General features: G+C 36.2%; 1 protein-coding gene across 2 annotated transcripts; it reads right to left on the reverse strand.

Moving 5' to 3' along the window:
• Window positions 1–13,566: 13,566 nt before the first annotated feature.
• On the reverse strand, window positions 13,567–17,508 carry LOC113300293 (FACT complex subunit SPT16-like). Of its 2 annotated transcripts, none has more exons than XM_026549510.1 (3): window positions 15,741–17,508; window positions 14,644–14,691; window positions 13,567–13,960 (listed from the first exon to the last, which is right to left on the reverse strand). In XM_026549510.1, exons 1-3 carry the CDS (start codon window positions 16,974–16,976, stop codon window positions 13,919–13,921), a joined length of 1,326 nt encoding a protein of 441 aa, XP_026405295.1. In that variant the 5' UTR covers window positions 16,977–17,508; the 3' UTR covers window positions 13,567–13,918. The 2 variants fall into 2 exon arrangements, with proteins under 2 accessions (XP_026405295.1, XP_026405294.1); XM_026549509.1 differs by having other exon boundaries at window positions 13,567–13,963.
• Between the last annotated feature and the right edge of the window lie 290 nt (window positions 17,509–17,798).

Raw genomic sequence — 17,798 nt, forward strand, 5'->3', positions numbered from 1 at the left:
AAATTATACCAGACTATTAAGAGAATGCAAGAAGTCGGGAGTCACTGATCTAGAAACTCCATGAAGAGAACTATCATCATCTAATAAAGGGACATCGCAAATTGTAGCGAGAGCTTTGCAGGTGTTAGCGAATTGGTTATCTCCCATTCCTTGCAGAGAATCAGAAAAGAGGTCAGAGAGCTTAGCCATAGAAGATTTAGGTGGAAAATCTTCACTTGCAGCAAGGTCATCATTATCCTCATCATCCTTGTCACTTTCGGAATTTTCATGAGAAGGAATATTTGAAGGAGAGGAAGAACGTACTTTCCTTTTCTTTGAAGGAGGACCAGTTGATTTTTCCCTGCGAAGAGCACCTTTGCCTTTATCACCAGTCTTCGCAACATCGACAGGTTCTTCTATTTTAGTAATAATCTTCACACACAGATAGAAATAAGAAATAGAAGCAACAATACACTGTTTAAAATCATAAGAGAATATTTCTTACCTCATCTATGTATGAGCGAAGAGCTAACAGGGTACTAGTTTTCCTAGTCGTGTTATAGCTATCTTTCAGTTTTTGGATCTGCAGAATGTCGCAAGAGTCAGCGAATAAAAGAATAAAGACAAATAAAGAAATATAAAGTGAACTAAACTTGAAGAAACATACCTCTTTCTCCTTCTCGGTCCAAGAGAAAACCCAAGGCTGATAAGCAGCGAGATTCGCAGGAAGAACATTTGACCCAGCAATGTAAGGTCCTTTTAGCATTAAAGGAAAAACACACCATTTATCATCTTTGGATTGGCTAGGAGTTGTGTTTTTACCAGAATGCCAGTCAATATCTTGCATGATAATTTTATCTTCATCAATGTTATCTTTCCTTTTTAAGCGAATACCCCAGCGAGTATTCTCTTTCTTCATGGAGATCAGTTCATAGTTCTCAAAGAAACTCGCTACTGTGTATTTCTCAGCAATTATCTCTAGGTCTGCGAATTTAAGATCCCTAAGTTCTTTGGAGTATAGAGATCCTTTACCAACACCACGGTTAGCGAACTCTAGCATCAGGCGGATGCAGTCCCCACTCAGTTGGAAGATAGCTCGCGAAAATCCTGAGTGAGCGAGAATTTCATAGAATAGAGGAAGATCTGGGTCATAAAGAGGAATGGGGAGACCTGCGAGAATCTGAACTAGCGAAATTAAGATTGATTGATCATCACAATACTGATCAGAGAAAAGTTTGACAGAAAGAATTGACTTGGCACTTTCACCAGGAATGGTAGAGAGTGTGAAACCTTTCTCAGCAAGATCTTTTTGAACATCTTTTAAATTCTTCTCATGTCTATGACCACTTGGAGACATATTTGAATATAGAGTATGGGAATGAATAAAAAGTAAGAAGATTGAAGGGGGGAAAATTACAGTAGCAGAACTTGCAGAAGAATAACAGAGTTGCAGAGATGAGAGAATAAAAATATAAGAGAAAGTAAAAAGAAAGTGTCAAGAAGAGTATATAAAGGAGATTCTTTTACTCGAAGAAATAAACACCATTAAGACGAAAAGACGTCAGCGGTTGAAAAGCAGCGGTTACAGAAGACGTGTCAAGAAACAGATGGAAGAAAGAATACGTGTGATAAATGCAGAATATGAAGAGATGAACAACTGCGGAATTTCTCACATCATTCTCTACTTTGCAGAGAAGATATCAGAAGAGGAAAGATGTAGGATCAGAATCTCGCAACGATAATGTCTCAGAGAAATTATCAACAACACAACACAACAGCGTCGCAGAATAATTTCAGAAATGATACGATAAACGAGGTCAGCTAGAATCACGAGAAAGATGTGATAGTCCTGCGAAAATTAGAGAGCTTGCGAGATTAACATTTGTAAGGCTGCGAGAATGTCGCAGACCATATCCTAAAATAAAGATTAGCTTTCATCCACTATGTATTTCCCTATAAATAGTCGTTCAAGTTGTAAAGAAGGAAAGGAAGATCTTTTTGAGTAAGAAACAAGTAAATAGGAGAGAGGAAGTCTAGAGTAGAGGTCATTCTTGATTCCTTTATCTTTTCTTGTAAGAACATTCAAAGATTGATCAATAAAATTAAGAGTGTAAATCTAAAAATGAGTTGAGTAACAATGAAATCATATGAGGGTGTAGTGTAGGATTTCCTGCAACTACAAGATATGTATACATATCCATGAAATCTGTCTAAATAGTATACGGATTAGTAAACTTATCCGTGAAATCCCTTTAAAATTGGACCCCCATGACATGTGCTAACTAAGTCACAACCCTAATGTGAAAAGAGTGATTGTCTTTTGTATGCTTGCCAATTTTTTCGCATTATTTATTATTCCTTTCAAATTGGACCGAAATGTTATAATGCCGCAGCCGGCACTCAGCAGGCCATCCCATGTTCCATCTGATTTTTTTTTTTTTTTTTTGTATTTCAAATATACGTACCACTAATTTTAATATTTTCTTGGGTATTGATATTACGTACCAATTGGCTTGGTAATTGTTAAGAAATTGGTTTAGCACTTACGCATGGTGTTTAAACAACTTTATTACTAAATTACTAAACAACAATATCATCTATACAAATGTGATCACAATAACATGCGTGCCTAGATTTTGATCTTAGAGAACTTAGCGACAAAGCTTCACTACACCAACAACTTAGTCATTCCCTTATTAAATTAATATCTCTTCTTTAAGTTAAGATACTAAGAATCCTAAGTTGTTTCTTGGAAGTAGCTCAATGAATATGCCTACTGTAGTTGGCATGGTTAGTTCCCAAAGTTCTATTCAACTAGGCTTTCTGGTAGTTGTGTTATTTTAGTGGCTGAATAGAGGGTTAGGTAACTAATATCCCGCCGTTGTTTTTTTCCAAGTGGTTGAATGTCTCAAGCTACTAGCGCATTTGTTTAGTTGGCGCATACTTATTTCTAAATGGTATTAGAAACTATAGTTGCTTACCGTTTAGTGGCTCAAATCAATACACCACCACAGTTGCCTTTCCTAGTGTGTTAAACTGTGAAGCAACTAAATTTTTTCTGTTGTTGGAACATTTTAGTAGCCTTTGGTCAGTTTTTTTGTAGTGTTTGTACATTGTTCAGATAGGTATACCCACCATGTATAAATGATTCACATATTGTTTTTCAGATATGAACACATTATTCTCTTCTCCATCTTCAAACTGTAAACGCTTATTTTTGTCTAAGTTATTATCTACAACACTTTTCTTTCTTAATTATGGTCGGTTTAGCTCCGGAGGATGATGAATTGATAGTTACTTTATGGGTTGATGTTCATCTAGAGAATGAAGAAGAAGATGAACAACTAAATAACACAAATATTTTAGAGCAATTGCTACAAAGGTTGACTATACATAACGGGAATCCTAATGAAGGAACGGTTAAGTATCTGAAAAGAAGGTTAAACGTTATCACTTCAGATGTGAAAGTATACGTATCGACACAGAGATCCTTATATCTATGGAGGGTAGCAGTACCTTCGGAAATCGTAAGAAACTTACCAGTTACTTATCCAACAATTTTTTTTGTATGCGTATTGAATTGTTGAATAATTGAATTGTGAATTTTTTTTTTGTAGGAGCATTCTGCTTTGGAGAGTTACTTGAAAAAGAAGGGGAAACCTTTTACATTTTTTAACTGCTATGTGATTCTGAAAAACAGTTTCTCAAAGTATAACCCTTCCCCCTTTGAAGATTCATCCTTTGAATCATCAGATGAAGAATAAATAATTTAAATAATGATAGGTTTTGTGGGTATATCTCTTTGTAAACCCTCACGAGACATAACTCGTCCAATAGGGTCGCCTATTGGTTTAAATCCTAGTTGCATATGCTTAATGTAATCGTTAATCATACGAATATGAAAATAACTATTATTATTTATTGTAGAAGCATATTACATCATGTTCATCACATTTAAACTCCAACACCCACATACTAATTATAAAAAAGCACATTACATCAATTGATATTCAAACTCTTAATTGAAATAAAACATAACAACACTTATTCAGCCCATGCTACCGTTCCACACTCAAGGCATCTCTAGTAACGTTTTCCAAATGTTTTCTTTGCACTTGACCGGTGCATTTCCATAAAGAAATAACAACCCTCAGTTTCACACGGAATCCCTTTGGTGCATTCAAACTCCACATTTCTTTTTAGTTTCAAGTCCTGGCAGAGTTCTTCAACTTTTTCTTGTTTGATTGCATCTTTCATTGCATCCTCCAAACATTGTGCTTCTCCCGGAAATTTAGCATACTCACATTCCAAATACCTTATCTTCTCTGGTATCGACTCTTTTACCTTCCTAGTGTCGGTGCAACCTCGTTCTGGACATTTTGTATATAGCCATGGGCATTGAAGAAGACTATGATTATCCATGAAACAACATGGACAAACCTATTTTGGTTCCACACATACTATTTGTTTTCCTTTTCTACTCGAACTGTTAGAATACATGATTGATGTTTATATTTGAGAATGAATTGAGATTTATGTTGGTTAGAAAAAATGTTCTATATTTATAGAAAGAAATATATAGCTGTTGGACACCAATTTTAAGAAATTAATCCGTTGGACACCAATTTTAAGAAATAGATCCGTTGGACACCAGTTCTAAAAAATAGATCAGCTGGACTCGATTGTTAAGAAAAATAGCTGTTGGGCACGACTTCTAAGGAATAGAGCCGTTGGGAACGATTCTCATATAAGGAAGATAACACATTCTTCTTTGCAGTATCAATCTACCCATTCTTCTTTGCATTATCAATATTTCAGCCGAAATTCAAAGCTAAACATCTATTCAATGGCAAATCGATCAAAAACTACCAACTCATTCGAAGAGATTCTTAGAAGATGCAAGCGAACCACCCAATTAATTTCTGCAATGGAGAAAGAGATTAGCAAAAGAGTAGATCAAGCTACTACGAAGGCAACAACGTCTTCATCACCTACCAAATTTATTAACAAGATGGATGAAGTGTTAAAAGAACGGAAATGGGAGACAGAAAAAACCAAAGATTCATTATCCGCTGCGATACAATACGAAGAAAAGCTCAAGGAAGAGAAACGGGGTCAAGAACAAATGCAGATGAGGGCTAGGCTAAAGGATGTTGAAGTAGAGACAGAATGAATTAGAAACTTTTACCTTCTGAAGGATGATTATTCATAAGATCCTAATGATCAAAATGTATTCTGGATTAATGTTGGTTGGGGTCCTATCGTTAAACTGACAGGAAAACGACCACGATTTAATTATGAACCATCCCACATTTGTTCAAGGACAACTCATTTTATGAAATTATGCAAACAATACAATGAGTTTCTCCATAGGTACAAAAGGGACAGGTCCGCTGCACAAGATGCATATAAAGCCCGGAGGGGAGAACCGTTTTATCATACCGAACCGGCATTGAACGTTGAATCTGACAACAAGGAAAATAATAACATGTAATTCAGAATGATCTGTTGTAGTTTATTTTTAAAGTTGTTTATGAACATTAGTTTAATGAAGTTATTAATTTGAATTTGAATATCGATTGGTTACAACACATTGAAAATTTAATTAATTCAAACAACAATTTCAATAAATTTAGACAACACATTTAAAATTAAGCCAACAACAATACTAACTAGAAATTTAAGACAACACTTTTAATTTAAACATTTACTATAAATAAAAACCTAAAGTCAATAAAAGATAAAACCATTAGAGCTAGATTACATCTTCATCTTCTGAATCTTCAACGCTGATTATACCCTTCCCCTTCAAAATCTCCTTTTGCTTGCGTACACAATATTGTTTTTCATTGGGGGATAAACAACTAAGGTCCATACACATTATTGTATTGTCTTCATTTAAATGCATTTGTTGTTAATGCATTTGACGAGTCTGTTGTTGAAGCGTTTGCAGATTGATTTGATCTTCCATTTGATAACTCGGTGGTTGAGTATACCCCCAAAAAGTTTGGTATTGGGATTCTTGTTCCATTCTCATTTTTTCCTTCTTTGATCATGTTTCCTTAAGATAATCCAAAATACTACAACTTTGTTGATAGATCTTATCTTCTTCCATCTTAACCGAAGATGTTCCCTCATCATCTTCTCTATATATACCTTGCTCACAATGCTTCTTCTGTCTGGCTAGATTTTTGGCCTTCTTTGTTCCTGTAGGACGTGCATTTTCCTTGTATTTCCAACGAGTATCTCCATTGGGAAGAACTTCAATACCATCTTAGACTGCGACAAAGTCACGATGATTATCCCACAACTAACTGTTTTGGCTCACAGTTAGTTCATAATTATATCCAGGGACCTTAGCTCTAAACAATTCATAACATGCATCATACTTGAATGGTTGATTATGTTGATCCTGAAATTGAAGGCGGGCATCTCTTCTCTGAAAAATTAAATAACAAACATTAGGTTTATTACTATTATCACCAACTATTCGGAAAAACTTAAAAAATTAATAAAACTTACCAAATCTTCGTGGTTCGCACCGCTTTTGGTTTGCCGATATAGAGCGTTAAGAATGGACACGAATTCTTTGACATCTTTTTTAATATTTCTCATCTTGGTTTTTAAAGCTTCCCAATCTCTTTGATATGGATTGCCATTGCGTTGCTCAAAAATTTCAAGAATATGTTTCCAAAACAGAGCGGTTTTTTGCGCCGAACCCACAATTTCGTCCATACTCACATAAATAAAAGCAGCAGTAAGATCAACCTCTTCTTGTCTGACAAAATTAAGTACCATTTTGAAAACTACTAAGATAAAAAAAAATGGGTGGTTTTATAAATCTAAATACCAAATACGTATAGTAAGATGAAGAGAAAGAAGAAATCAATTGATATAAGAAGGAGAAAATAAGAAATCAATTGATTTGGTGTGGTTTGAGTATAGAATTAGAGTGGTATTTATAGGGATTTTGAAAAAAATGACCGTTGGGATCCGACAATGTAGAAAATAGAGCCGTTATTAATGATGGATGGTTAGGATAGGGTGTGAGAGAGGTGTAAACGAGAAAAGGTCAAACAAATATAATTTTGAAAACGCGTACTCAGTACCCGTGTAAAAAGCTACACGTTCTCCACTACTCGTATCAACGGCTTTACGGGTACTCAGTACGCGTGAAGCGTAAAATAATACGGGTACTGAGTACCCGTGCAGTTTCCCTTCCCTACAAGGCTGATCAGATCTGATCATCCTTGTAGGGATACATCAACCATCCCTTCCCTACACTAAATCTGGGAGACCATAGTAGATGATTTTTTTGGGTTTTGAGGGATGGAGAGGGATAGGGAAGGGATATCCCTCTCCATAGTGCTAGCTCTAAGCTCTATGTCAGAACGCAGGAGTTCCGCAACGTCTATTCCATATAACCATTTAGAATTGAAAAATCCAATTTGAATTTTAACCTTTTAGAGTGTTATGCGGATCAGATAACTCGCGGACCTTAAATAAATTTCTTAATTTTGTGAGCTAAGCCTTGTTTTTCTCTCGTTTGGGAAAATGGAACCATTCTAAGAATGGATAAGGGTCACCGTTGAAGGAGTGGGGCTCATATGGCTTTGGATTTTAAAAGATTAGATGAAATATGCTACCTTATATTACGGGGGAAAAAATTATTTTAGCGAAAAATCAAATAAAAATAAGCATGAGCCCAACCCACTTGGGTGGCAAAAACTAGAATGGTGCGGAATGCTCAGGAACGGATATCGCGCTAGGTAGGGGTCGAAATTGTCTTCTACAAGGGGATAGGAGTTTCTCATAACTTTTCAATTTGATGTCTAATTCTGTTCAATGTTTTGTTTGTTCATACATGCACACCATTTTAATTCTATAAATCTTGTTCATAAACTTCCTCAAAGTACCATGCTTTTATCATATCGCACAAAAGCATCTTGGTTTGAAAGACATACGGAATTTTGGTTCGAAAGACATATGGAATTGCATGTGATTTTGAATGGAGTAAATGTTTTTTCGAAGATTAAGACCTTGTTTGTTTGTAGCTGACTCGGTGTCTGGATCTGAGTCAATCCCTAACTCAGGCCGAGTCAGCAATTAGACCGTTTGATTTCTATTTTGAGTCAGATCTGACTCTATCTCTGACTTAGACATAATCTCTGATCGGGACCCATTTGATTTAGGTAACAAAATACTCATGAGTCCTGATTCACGGGACCAAACCACTGACTCAGATATTTTTGAGTCAAATGAATCAGATCCTACTCAAAACAAACATATCGAGTTAGATCCAGATGAGTTGGGTGAGTTCACTCAGATTCAGACGATTCGGATGAATTTAGGAGTAAACAAACATGGTATAAAAATGATTTGAAGAGGTCCAAGTTCTATTTTGAATTATAAATGTAAATCTTTTTAAACTAGTGTTTTCCGCCGACATTTTCACTGTGCTGTTAAGAAAATTAACCATGAGAAACACAATGGACCACACTACCAGTTGATACAAAACATGCGTTTGAAAAGGCTATGAACCGAACTGGTGGGCATGCGACTTATCATACGAGGTTTATTGGAACATGGCATGATAAAAATAGGTAGAGAGGAGTATGCTGTTACATGTGAAATGAAATGTGATTTGGCTCATATTTTGGTTCCCTCTCTGTTTCCACATCCGTAAAACATTGAAGACCCCTGCTGAAACAAAATGAGACCGGAAACAAATTATTCAGCGGACATCATGGTAGACTGTTGACCCTCTACGCCCAAGGCTGCTTGTCTATGAGCTTTCTAGATTTGTGTATCTTGCTGCCAGTGCTGGCTAGGTAACTCGGCGTCCTTCATTGCGGCTTTGGCATGGGAACATATTATTATTCCTTAAAATATTATTGATGCCAATGTGCATTTTTTTCATGCTGCCCTTGTTGGCAGCTTGTCCAAGGAAGCTTTTTACAACACCTTATTAAGTCCGCGATTCCATCGTCCGATTCTCTTCATATGAAACTTTGGAATACTCTTACGCACCTATGACTGGCGATAGACCGGGCAAGTGTTGTTCAGACATAACAAAGTTATTTAACATATCAAATAATGCACCAAGCAAGTTGAGTATTAAATTTATTATTAATATACAAAGGAGAGATGATAGACGTATTTATGTGTCTATATTAGTTTCAATTCTCTGTAATATTAGTACTCGATTTTGTTTATTTTGATATTTTATATCTTTGTAGGTGTTGTTGGAGAAATAAGTATTTGCGACGAAAATAACGAAATATGGCTGGCCTGGTACCTTCATATATCAGCAGCGTTAAATCGCTTCACTGCCTGCACATGAAAGTGGAAACAAAGAACTGTCTTTGTTTGTTCAAGAAGGTGAAGCCCACTAGTGGGTGAATACTTTGAGGACGATGCTGAGGACTGAATACGGCAGCGACAAGCCATGATAACTGGTGGCTGAACTTGGACTGAAATTTGGTCGAAATGGAGGTTGACTGTGATGAGAATATAGGGTATAGATTGAATTGTGAATGAAGGAACAATTGCTGCTTCTGTTTAGGTTATGAGATGAACGGAAGTTGGTTGGTCAGACGGAGATGAAATGGCTTGTTCAGAGCTGTGGTTGGACACGAACTGCAACAACAATGTCAAAGGAGTGGGTCTGTGGTTAGTTCATTGAGAGAGGGAGATGAGTTGTCTGAGATGGCAGCGAAACAAGGGGCTGAGTTGCAGCTGTGGTGGTGATCGATCAGCAGCGAAGCTGGGTTTGCAGTTTGAGTGTGAACTGAAGTTCAGGAAGAGAAGGTCCGTAATGGCTGGAAGTCTAGGGGTTCTCGACATGAGATTGAAGGCCAAAATGGTGGCATTGTTTGAGATGGATGAGTTGGTTTTGCGGAGAATCGAAATGGAGGTGTTGTTATTAATGTTGCTGCCATTGCATGGCTGTAAACGACGGGTTTGATAAGAATTTGAAGGCTCCGAAACTAAGAACATAGAGAGTAAGTGGAGGTGTATCGATTTCCCACAGTGGGATGTATTCGAAAGCATTTGGATACGGGGTTTATCAACTGCTCAATGGTCCGGAGATAGAAGATGGTGTTGTTCCGAGTTTGTGCTTATTTCGGCGAAGCAATTACTGTCGAATGGAGATGTGAATGAACACTAATTCTAAGTGGTACTGTGGTTCATACTTCCAAGAGTTTGAACTTGAATTGTGGAGTCTAGGGCTTGGTTCGAGTGAAGTTAATACATATGCAAGGAATTACTCAAGCTCTGCTGCTGCCGTGATATGATGATGGTGATTGGAGTTCGTTGTCAAGCTGTGACTGGTGGACGATAAATGAATAGGTGAACTGATGATGCTCGGAGATTCGTGATGAGTCTGCAGCAATGAATACTTGTTGGTGCCGGTTTGCTGTGGTTTGATCGACAGAGAGCTTGAAAATTGGAAGCAACAGGCTGGCAGATGTAAAGAATATCAGACGTACAGAAGATGGAGTTGGAGATGTGAACGGACATAATGGAACTGGTGAGGTGTAGCCGATTTTGGAAAGAAGGTAGATTTGAAGTCCCGCTGGAGTATTAGGCTGGGCCTTGGCAGCTGTCGCTAGGTATGGATGAAACTTATTCGTAGCATCACTACATATCAACTGAAAAGAAAAAAAGAAGGAAAGAAAAAAACGGACAGGAGGAGGCGCGGCTACAGGCAGTTGAAGAGAGCCGCTGAGGAGATTAGGGTTTGAGGCTTATTTTCTCCATTTTGATTAGCTAGGATTTTATATTCATATTTTTTTTATGGTTTTTAAGAAATCCATGCCTAGCTAATTCCATGTTAGGGTTTAGGTAGAACCCAATTTTATTATGAAAACTCTACATTTATATGCTTAATAATGAATTGAATAACTAGTAATTTATCTTCACAAGAGCTTGGTATCTAATTGTTTATGTGATTTTGTTGATTATTTATGCTTTTCAATTGATATTTCGTACTTTGGTTAAATCCCTTGACGTGATATGCTTTAGGATTAATAAATAATGCTTTAGAATCACTACCCATGAAGCGAAGATAATTACAGCGGAGAAACAGTATTTGAAAAAGCATGAAATATATTTTTAACGATTAGTAGAGCTTGCATAATTAATTGGTGGAAACCGAAAATCCTAACCACCCATTTCCATTTATTCATTGTTAGACTTGTTATTATTTCATTTTGTTCCGAATTTCTGAAAACTCTTTAAAACATCATCTTGTTAATTAGTTATTCTTGGTATTAGTTGGTAGAGTGTTTCACACTCCCTGTGGGAACGAACCGCATTTGCTATCTATATTACAATTGACCTGTGCTCTTGCGGATAAACTAGGTTTCATTTAATCATTTATTTTGGTTATATAAAATCTACATCAAGAGACTTTTAAGTATACCCATATTAAGAACAGGAAATGGGCTATATAGCCAAAAACACAAGTTTTCTGGGCCATATGGACTGGTAGAAGTTTCGTCTGGGTCAAATGGAAAGTTCAACTTTTTAATTGAAACTGACCCAATTACCCTTTTGTAACTGCACGTTCTCCGTCTCCTCAACAAAACCACGTTCTCCTTCTCTCTTCAGATGAAAACCGCCAACATCCTTCTTCTTCATCTTCTCACAAACTAGAAGAGGAACAAATTCGTCCACTGTTTCCCTACACCAAAAACCATCAGAAATCGATTTCCTCCACCGTATCCTAACCATCAACAGTAGCAGATTCACCAGAAACCATCCGAAAATCAGTTTCAACTCTTTCTGAAAATCAGTTTCATCAGAAACCATCCGAAAATCGGATTCTCCTTTGATACTTTCACTTTCAGTTAACGAAAAATAAATGTGCATAACCAGTTATGCAGTACAAAAATAAATGTGGATAACAAGTTATGCAGTACAAAAAAAAGTGCATAACTAGTTATGCAGTACAAAGAAAACGTGCATAACCAGTTATGCAGTACAAAAAAAAGTGCATAACTAGTTATGCAGATGCATCAAAGGTTATGCTTATCATAAATCACTGCGGATGCAAAAAAAAAAAATGCATAACTAGTTATGCAGTACAAAGAAAATGTGTATAACAAGTTATGCAATACAAAAAAATGTGCATAACCAGTTATGCAGATGCATAACTTGTTATGTGGCACAAAAATAAATGTGCATAACCAGTTATGCAGATGCATAACAAGTTATGCAGTACAAAAAAAAATGTGCATAATTAATTATGCAGTACAAAGAAAATGTGCATAACTTGTTATGTGGCACAAAAAGAATGTGCATAACCAGGTATGCAGATGCATAAGACATTATGCAGTACAGAACAATGTGCATAACTAGTTATGCAGATGCATCAAAGGTTATGCTTATCATAAATCACTGCAGATACAAAAAAAATATGCATAAATAGTTATGCAATACAAAGAAAATGTGCATAACAAGTTATGCAGTACAAAAAAAAAAGTGCATAACCAGTTATGCAGATGCATAACTTGTTATGTGGCACAAAAATGAATGTGCATAACCAGTTATGCAGATGCATAACAAGTTATACAGTACAAAAAAAATGTGCATAACTTGTTATGTGGCACAAAAAAATGTGCATAACCATTTATGCAGATGCATAAGACATTATGCAGTACAGAACAATGTGCATAACTAGTTATGCAGATGCATCAAAGGTTATGCTTATCATAAATCACTGCAAATGCAAAAAAAAATTGCATAACTAGTTATGCAGTACAAAGAAAATGTGCATAACTAGTTATGTAGCACAAGTAAAATAAATGTGCATAACCAGTTATGCAGACGCATAAGACATTATGCAGTACAGAACAATGTGCATAACTAGTTATGCAGATGCATCAAAGGTTATGCTTATCATAAATCACTGCAGATGCAAAAAAAATGTGCATAACTAGTTATGCAGTACAAAGAAAATGTGCATAACTAGTTATGTAGCACAAGTAAAATAAATGTGCATAACCAGTTATGCAGATGCATAAGACATTATGCAGTACAAAACAATATGCATCAAAGGTTATGCTTATCATAAATCACTGCAGATGCAAAAAAAATATGCATAACTAGTTATGTAGTACAAAGAAAATGTGCATAACAAGTTATGCAGTACAAAAAAAATATGCAACAGTTGAAACTCCAATTGAAACTTCGATTCAACAAACTATTCAACAGTCATTAATCACCATGATTGATCAACCAGATCTGAAAAAGACACGAGTTCTGAAACTTTGATCGAATTCTGCAGGTGAGGAATAAACGAGCTCTGCCGGGACGGGGAGGTTTTGAAAAGAGAAATAAATTCTCTTTGAAAAGAAGAGTTTAGAAGGTTAGGGGTATTTTAGGTAAGACATATTTTTTTATTTTAATTTTCCTGGGCCAAATATCCAAATTGGCTATATAAACAGTATATTTCTGATGTTTGGCTATATAAACAGTATCAAAAGCTAAGAATCTATTTCACCCAGGAATTTTGTGTTTTGGTCTTTTTGACCAATTTTGTGCATTAAGAAGCAAGCAATTGTATAAGGTAAGTTTTCGAAGCAGAAAATGACATCCATTTAACGAAATTCAAAAATGTTGATTGGGGGCCGGTATCAATCCAAGTTCCAGTTACACCATGTTTTCCCGCCATACTGGCAATGGAATCAGCACCAAGTTGTAAGTTCTCTTAGCATAGTTACAAGAAGAGAACTGAAAAGTAGAAGTACGCTTTTTTACATTGAAAAATAAGAGGCTGGGTAAAAAAAGAAGCATTAGAGAGAGTAGAGCAACGAGATGCGTGGAATACTCACTCCCTCACAGTGCTCTTCAAAACACACCTTCTGCAGCTTTAATTCTAAACCCCATATGGCTGCAGACAAAAAAACTTCAGCTTCTCCTTGATCAGAAGCTAAGGCTGCATTTGATTTTCTCCATGCTCCCCTGAAATTGCCTGCTGCATCATATAAGATTATAATCAACAATTAAGCTGTAATCCTGCTGAAGAAAAGAGGCAGCAAAACAGATTCTCATGGAACCAGTGGGTACTTGAAAAATAGAGTCATTACACTCGCGCACTAAAGGAGGAGAGGACTGCTGAGACCTAACCATAAAAAGAGCATTCCTAACAGTTGTATTTGGGTTAGGATGACAATTCTCAAAACAACCGTACACTCTGTTTTCCAAATTTTTCCCACCAGATGGTAACATGTCTACAAAGCACACTAGAAGCATTGTTGTCCCTGGCACTTCTGAGAGTCCATAATTTAGAGAGAGCTATAATGTCAGCTAAAAAGGAGTTGAAATTTGAGGGAAGGGGTATTGCAAGAAAAGATGGTCTCATTTATGAAACCACATCGAGAGCAAACAGAAGTGAAGGTAGTGAAGTTCTGACCAAGCATGAAATTAATTGGCAGCAGTCCCTAAATAATTTTTTCAGAAGAAAAGTAAAAACTTGGGAGGAAGTAACAATTGCCACATTTTTAACCAAGAAAAATCCAGATGTTAGGAGAGTGAAGCTGAGAATCGCCAAGTTTTTTCTAAAGCTAAATTTTTAATGTATTATGGACTTAAACTGTGACTAGACATATGCTAGTACGTGACTTCAAAATCAAGTATCAGGTAGATAAAACTTACAAACACATCACCGAGTTTGAGCTTTTTCCTTGCATGTTCTTCTAGTTCCTGCATAAAGAAATTAAGTTTGCTTCTTAAAAACTTTTAACTCCACAAATAATGAACATTCAATCGGTATAAGAACAAGGACAATAAATTATAATTATTTCAAAGCATTACATATTGATAGATCCACATCTCCACAACGAGTTTCAAATTCAAGTAAAGAAACGGTTCTTATGTATTTTTCAAATGTGGCTATTTGTTCAATATATCTGTATATGGGTAAAATCGGGATTATTGCAGCACAACCTCCGAATGGTTCACGCTCTGTTATAATCTTTATCTCAATTTCTCTAAACAAAACTAACGAAGTATGCAAGAAATGGATTGCAGTGTCTGATGATTTTTCCTATAGAGAACAGGAGAATCCAACACTAAAATGATTGTGACCTGTACCAATAGAATAGGAATAAAGGCAACCATTAACTGATTGACGTCTAGTCGCCTAGCTAGGAAAAATATCAAACAAGACAAAGTACCTTTTGAGAAATAAAAATGGAAAATACATGTACACAACTAGCAAAATGGCACTAGTTTTTATTCAAACCTTCTTCTGACAAGTCACTTTCAGTGATATGTTTCAAAAGATCTCATGGAGAACGAACCAGAATCGCCAAGTTATTTCTGAAGCGAAAATTTTAATGTATTGTGGACTTAACTATGAATAGACCTACTCTAGTGGCCACTTATACACATATAAGGATGTTGAGGATTAATGGGGAATAGAAGCTTTAGGGCATAAGATGCTTTTCAAACCAGAAAGATAAAATCTAACATTCTAATAGTGAGTGTGAGAATCAATCAGTTGGCATATGCTCAGAAATAGAGTTGGAATCCATCTGTAGTTCCAAACCAAGACTTTCCTATTCCTACAGCACCAAATATACAGCATTAAGAAAGAAAGAACATTTCTCCGCAATACACTTGTGTTCTGCAGTACCAATCTTAAAGTTATTGACAACACACGCTTGACATTTACAAGCCCACTAATAATATCCTGCATAAGTCCCAATACCTGATTAGTAGAAAGTAACAAGTGTGTGAGATTAAAATACCTGATTTCCTGTTTCTGACTCCTCTTTCGATCTGAAAACGACTTTTTCAATTGTCTTTTGGCTCAAAGAAGTAACAACACGAGGCACCTCACCCTTTTCAGGGACAATTATCGTATCCCCAAGAACCATCGAAAAAAACACTTTCTCATTCATCAATGGCACATTTTTCAAGTTTACAGCCACCCTAAAAACCATTTTTGTTCTTAAAATGACCTCATTTGTGCCATTTAGTTTGAGATACCTTTCACTAGACTCAATACCAATACCCATCCCAAATGTATTTTCCATGTATTTAACAAACCCAAAAATATCTTCTTTAACAACTACATCCATGGCCGAATTATAAGCGTCTCGAATCCTCCTTCCCGGCTGTAGAGCAGCAATTGCTTCCTCTTGGGCCTTTAAAAGAAATCCGTAAGCATGCAACTGACGTTGATTGGGATCGAATAGATACGTTCTTGCGAGAAAGGAGCAGTAACTCCCATATGAAGACACAGCACAACATGATACAACATTCTCAATACCAGGTGATAAATGGGTTTCATCTTTGCTTTGTATGATGACGGGAAGACAGCAGGAACGAACCTTTTCTGGTTTTATATGTTGAAGTATCGTTTCTGTTGGGCTAAGTGGCACCCCCACCCCCACCATGTTCAGCTTATTTATCTTGACCTTTATCTTTTGAAGCTTTTGTGCTTGGTCAAGTATCGCGTTTTCAATCAGCTCTGGTAACATTGAATGAGAAATACTTTGATCATGTGCAGTGACAATATTCTTCAGATTTCTTGGTACAAACGTATCCATGACATCACTAATCACTGCTCCAGCCATCTTCATATTTCCACATTCAAATATATCTTTGACACATATCAAATCAGCAAATCCATTGGAAACATCAACCTGGGTCATTTTTATATCGTTTGGATTAATTCTAGAAAACCATTTAGAGAAACTCCCAGCAAACTCTCCCGGTATATGTCCAACAACAGTGGATTTATCTTGGCCTGCTCTATTCCTTACACTATTCCTTACAGACATACAAATTTTCTCAATTTGTTTAATCTGCGCATTACGATCTCTATCCTTTGTTGTTGGGTCAGACATAGCTTTTGCTGAATCATAGGTAGCCTCTTTTAATAATATGATTAAATCTTGGTCATTACATAAGTAATGGATTCGCTTTTTTTCCAAAAATGATAGTAGTATTCGGGAATTCAATCCCGAATAACCAAACATTTAAAGCCGAAGATTTAGACGACATATAATATTTAGAAGAAGGACTTGTTTCAATAACGAGAACATCCGAATTATGCCAAAGGGGAGCATTCTTATCATCTTTCCAATGGTCATAGAGTTTCTTTAAGCGATTACTGAACTTTCCCTTTATATCAATTGTGTCGTAAGCCCCACCCCTAATGTCACATGGTCTATATTTAGATATGGGGACTACTAAATCCTAATGGAAAAAGAGAAAGAAATCAGGGAGGGAAAGAAATGACTTACTATTTTCTGGTACACTTCCTTGATTACTTGATTTTCATCATCAATTTCACCCAAACTTGAAATTAACTCCACAAACCCTAACCCTAGTTCTTCCTATTTCAAATTCCTTCAATCAACAAGAGATCTAAATCCAATCTAGTCTACAATCTCATCAAACCTTTTATGATCATATATTTCAGTGATTTTCTTCATAAATAACATGTACAATTCAGTGATGATGCCACTGGGAGAAGACGAAGAACAGAAAAAGAAAGAGATAAAACCTATTTAGACAACGGGCAATCGGGTGCCCAGAGTAGGCATCCGGTTTCAAAACATTTCTCTGAAATTGAATTGACCATTTTACCCTCCATACCTTTTTCGTCTTTGTCCGGTAACCGAACAACACGTTCATATAGTCCAGTCCATTTTGGACAAGTTTTTGACATTCCAACGTACTAGTTCATCTCCAGATACATGTTCAACTAATTTCTATTAATTGTTTATATTTTTAATTTCCATTGACAGGAGACTAGAATCAACAGTATATGAGATCCGATAGTATGGTAGAAAGAT

Source organism: Papaver somniferum, chromosome 7, assembly GCF_003573695.1.
Source record: "Papaver somniferum cultivar HN1 chromosome 7, ASM357369v1, whole genome shotgun sequence".
Classification (NCBI taxonomy): domain Eukaryota; kingdom Viridiplantae; phylum Streptophyta; class Magnoliopsida; order Ranunculales; family Papaveraceae; genus Papaver; species Papaver somniferum.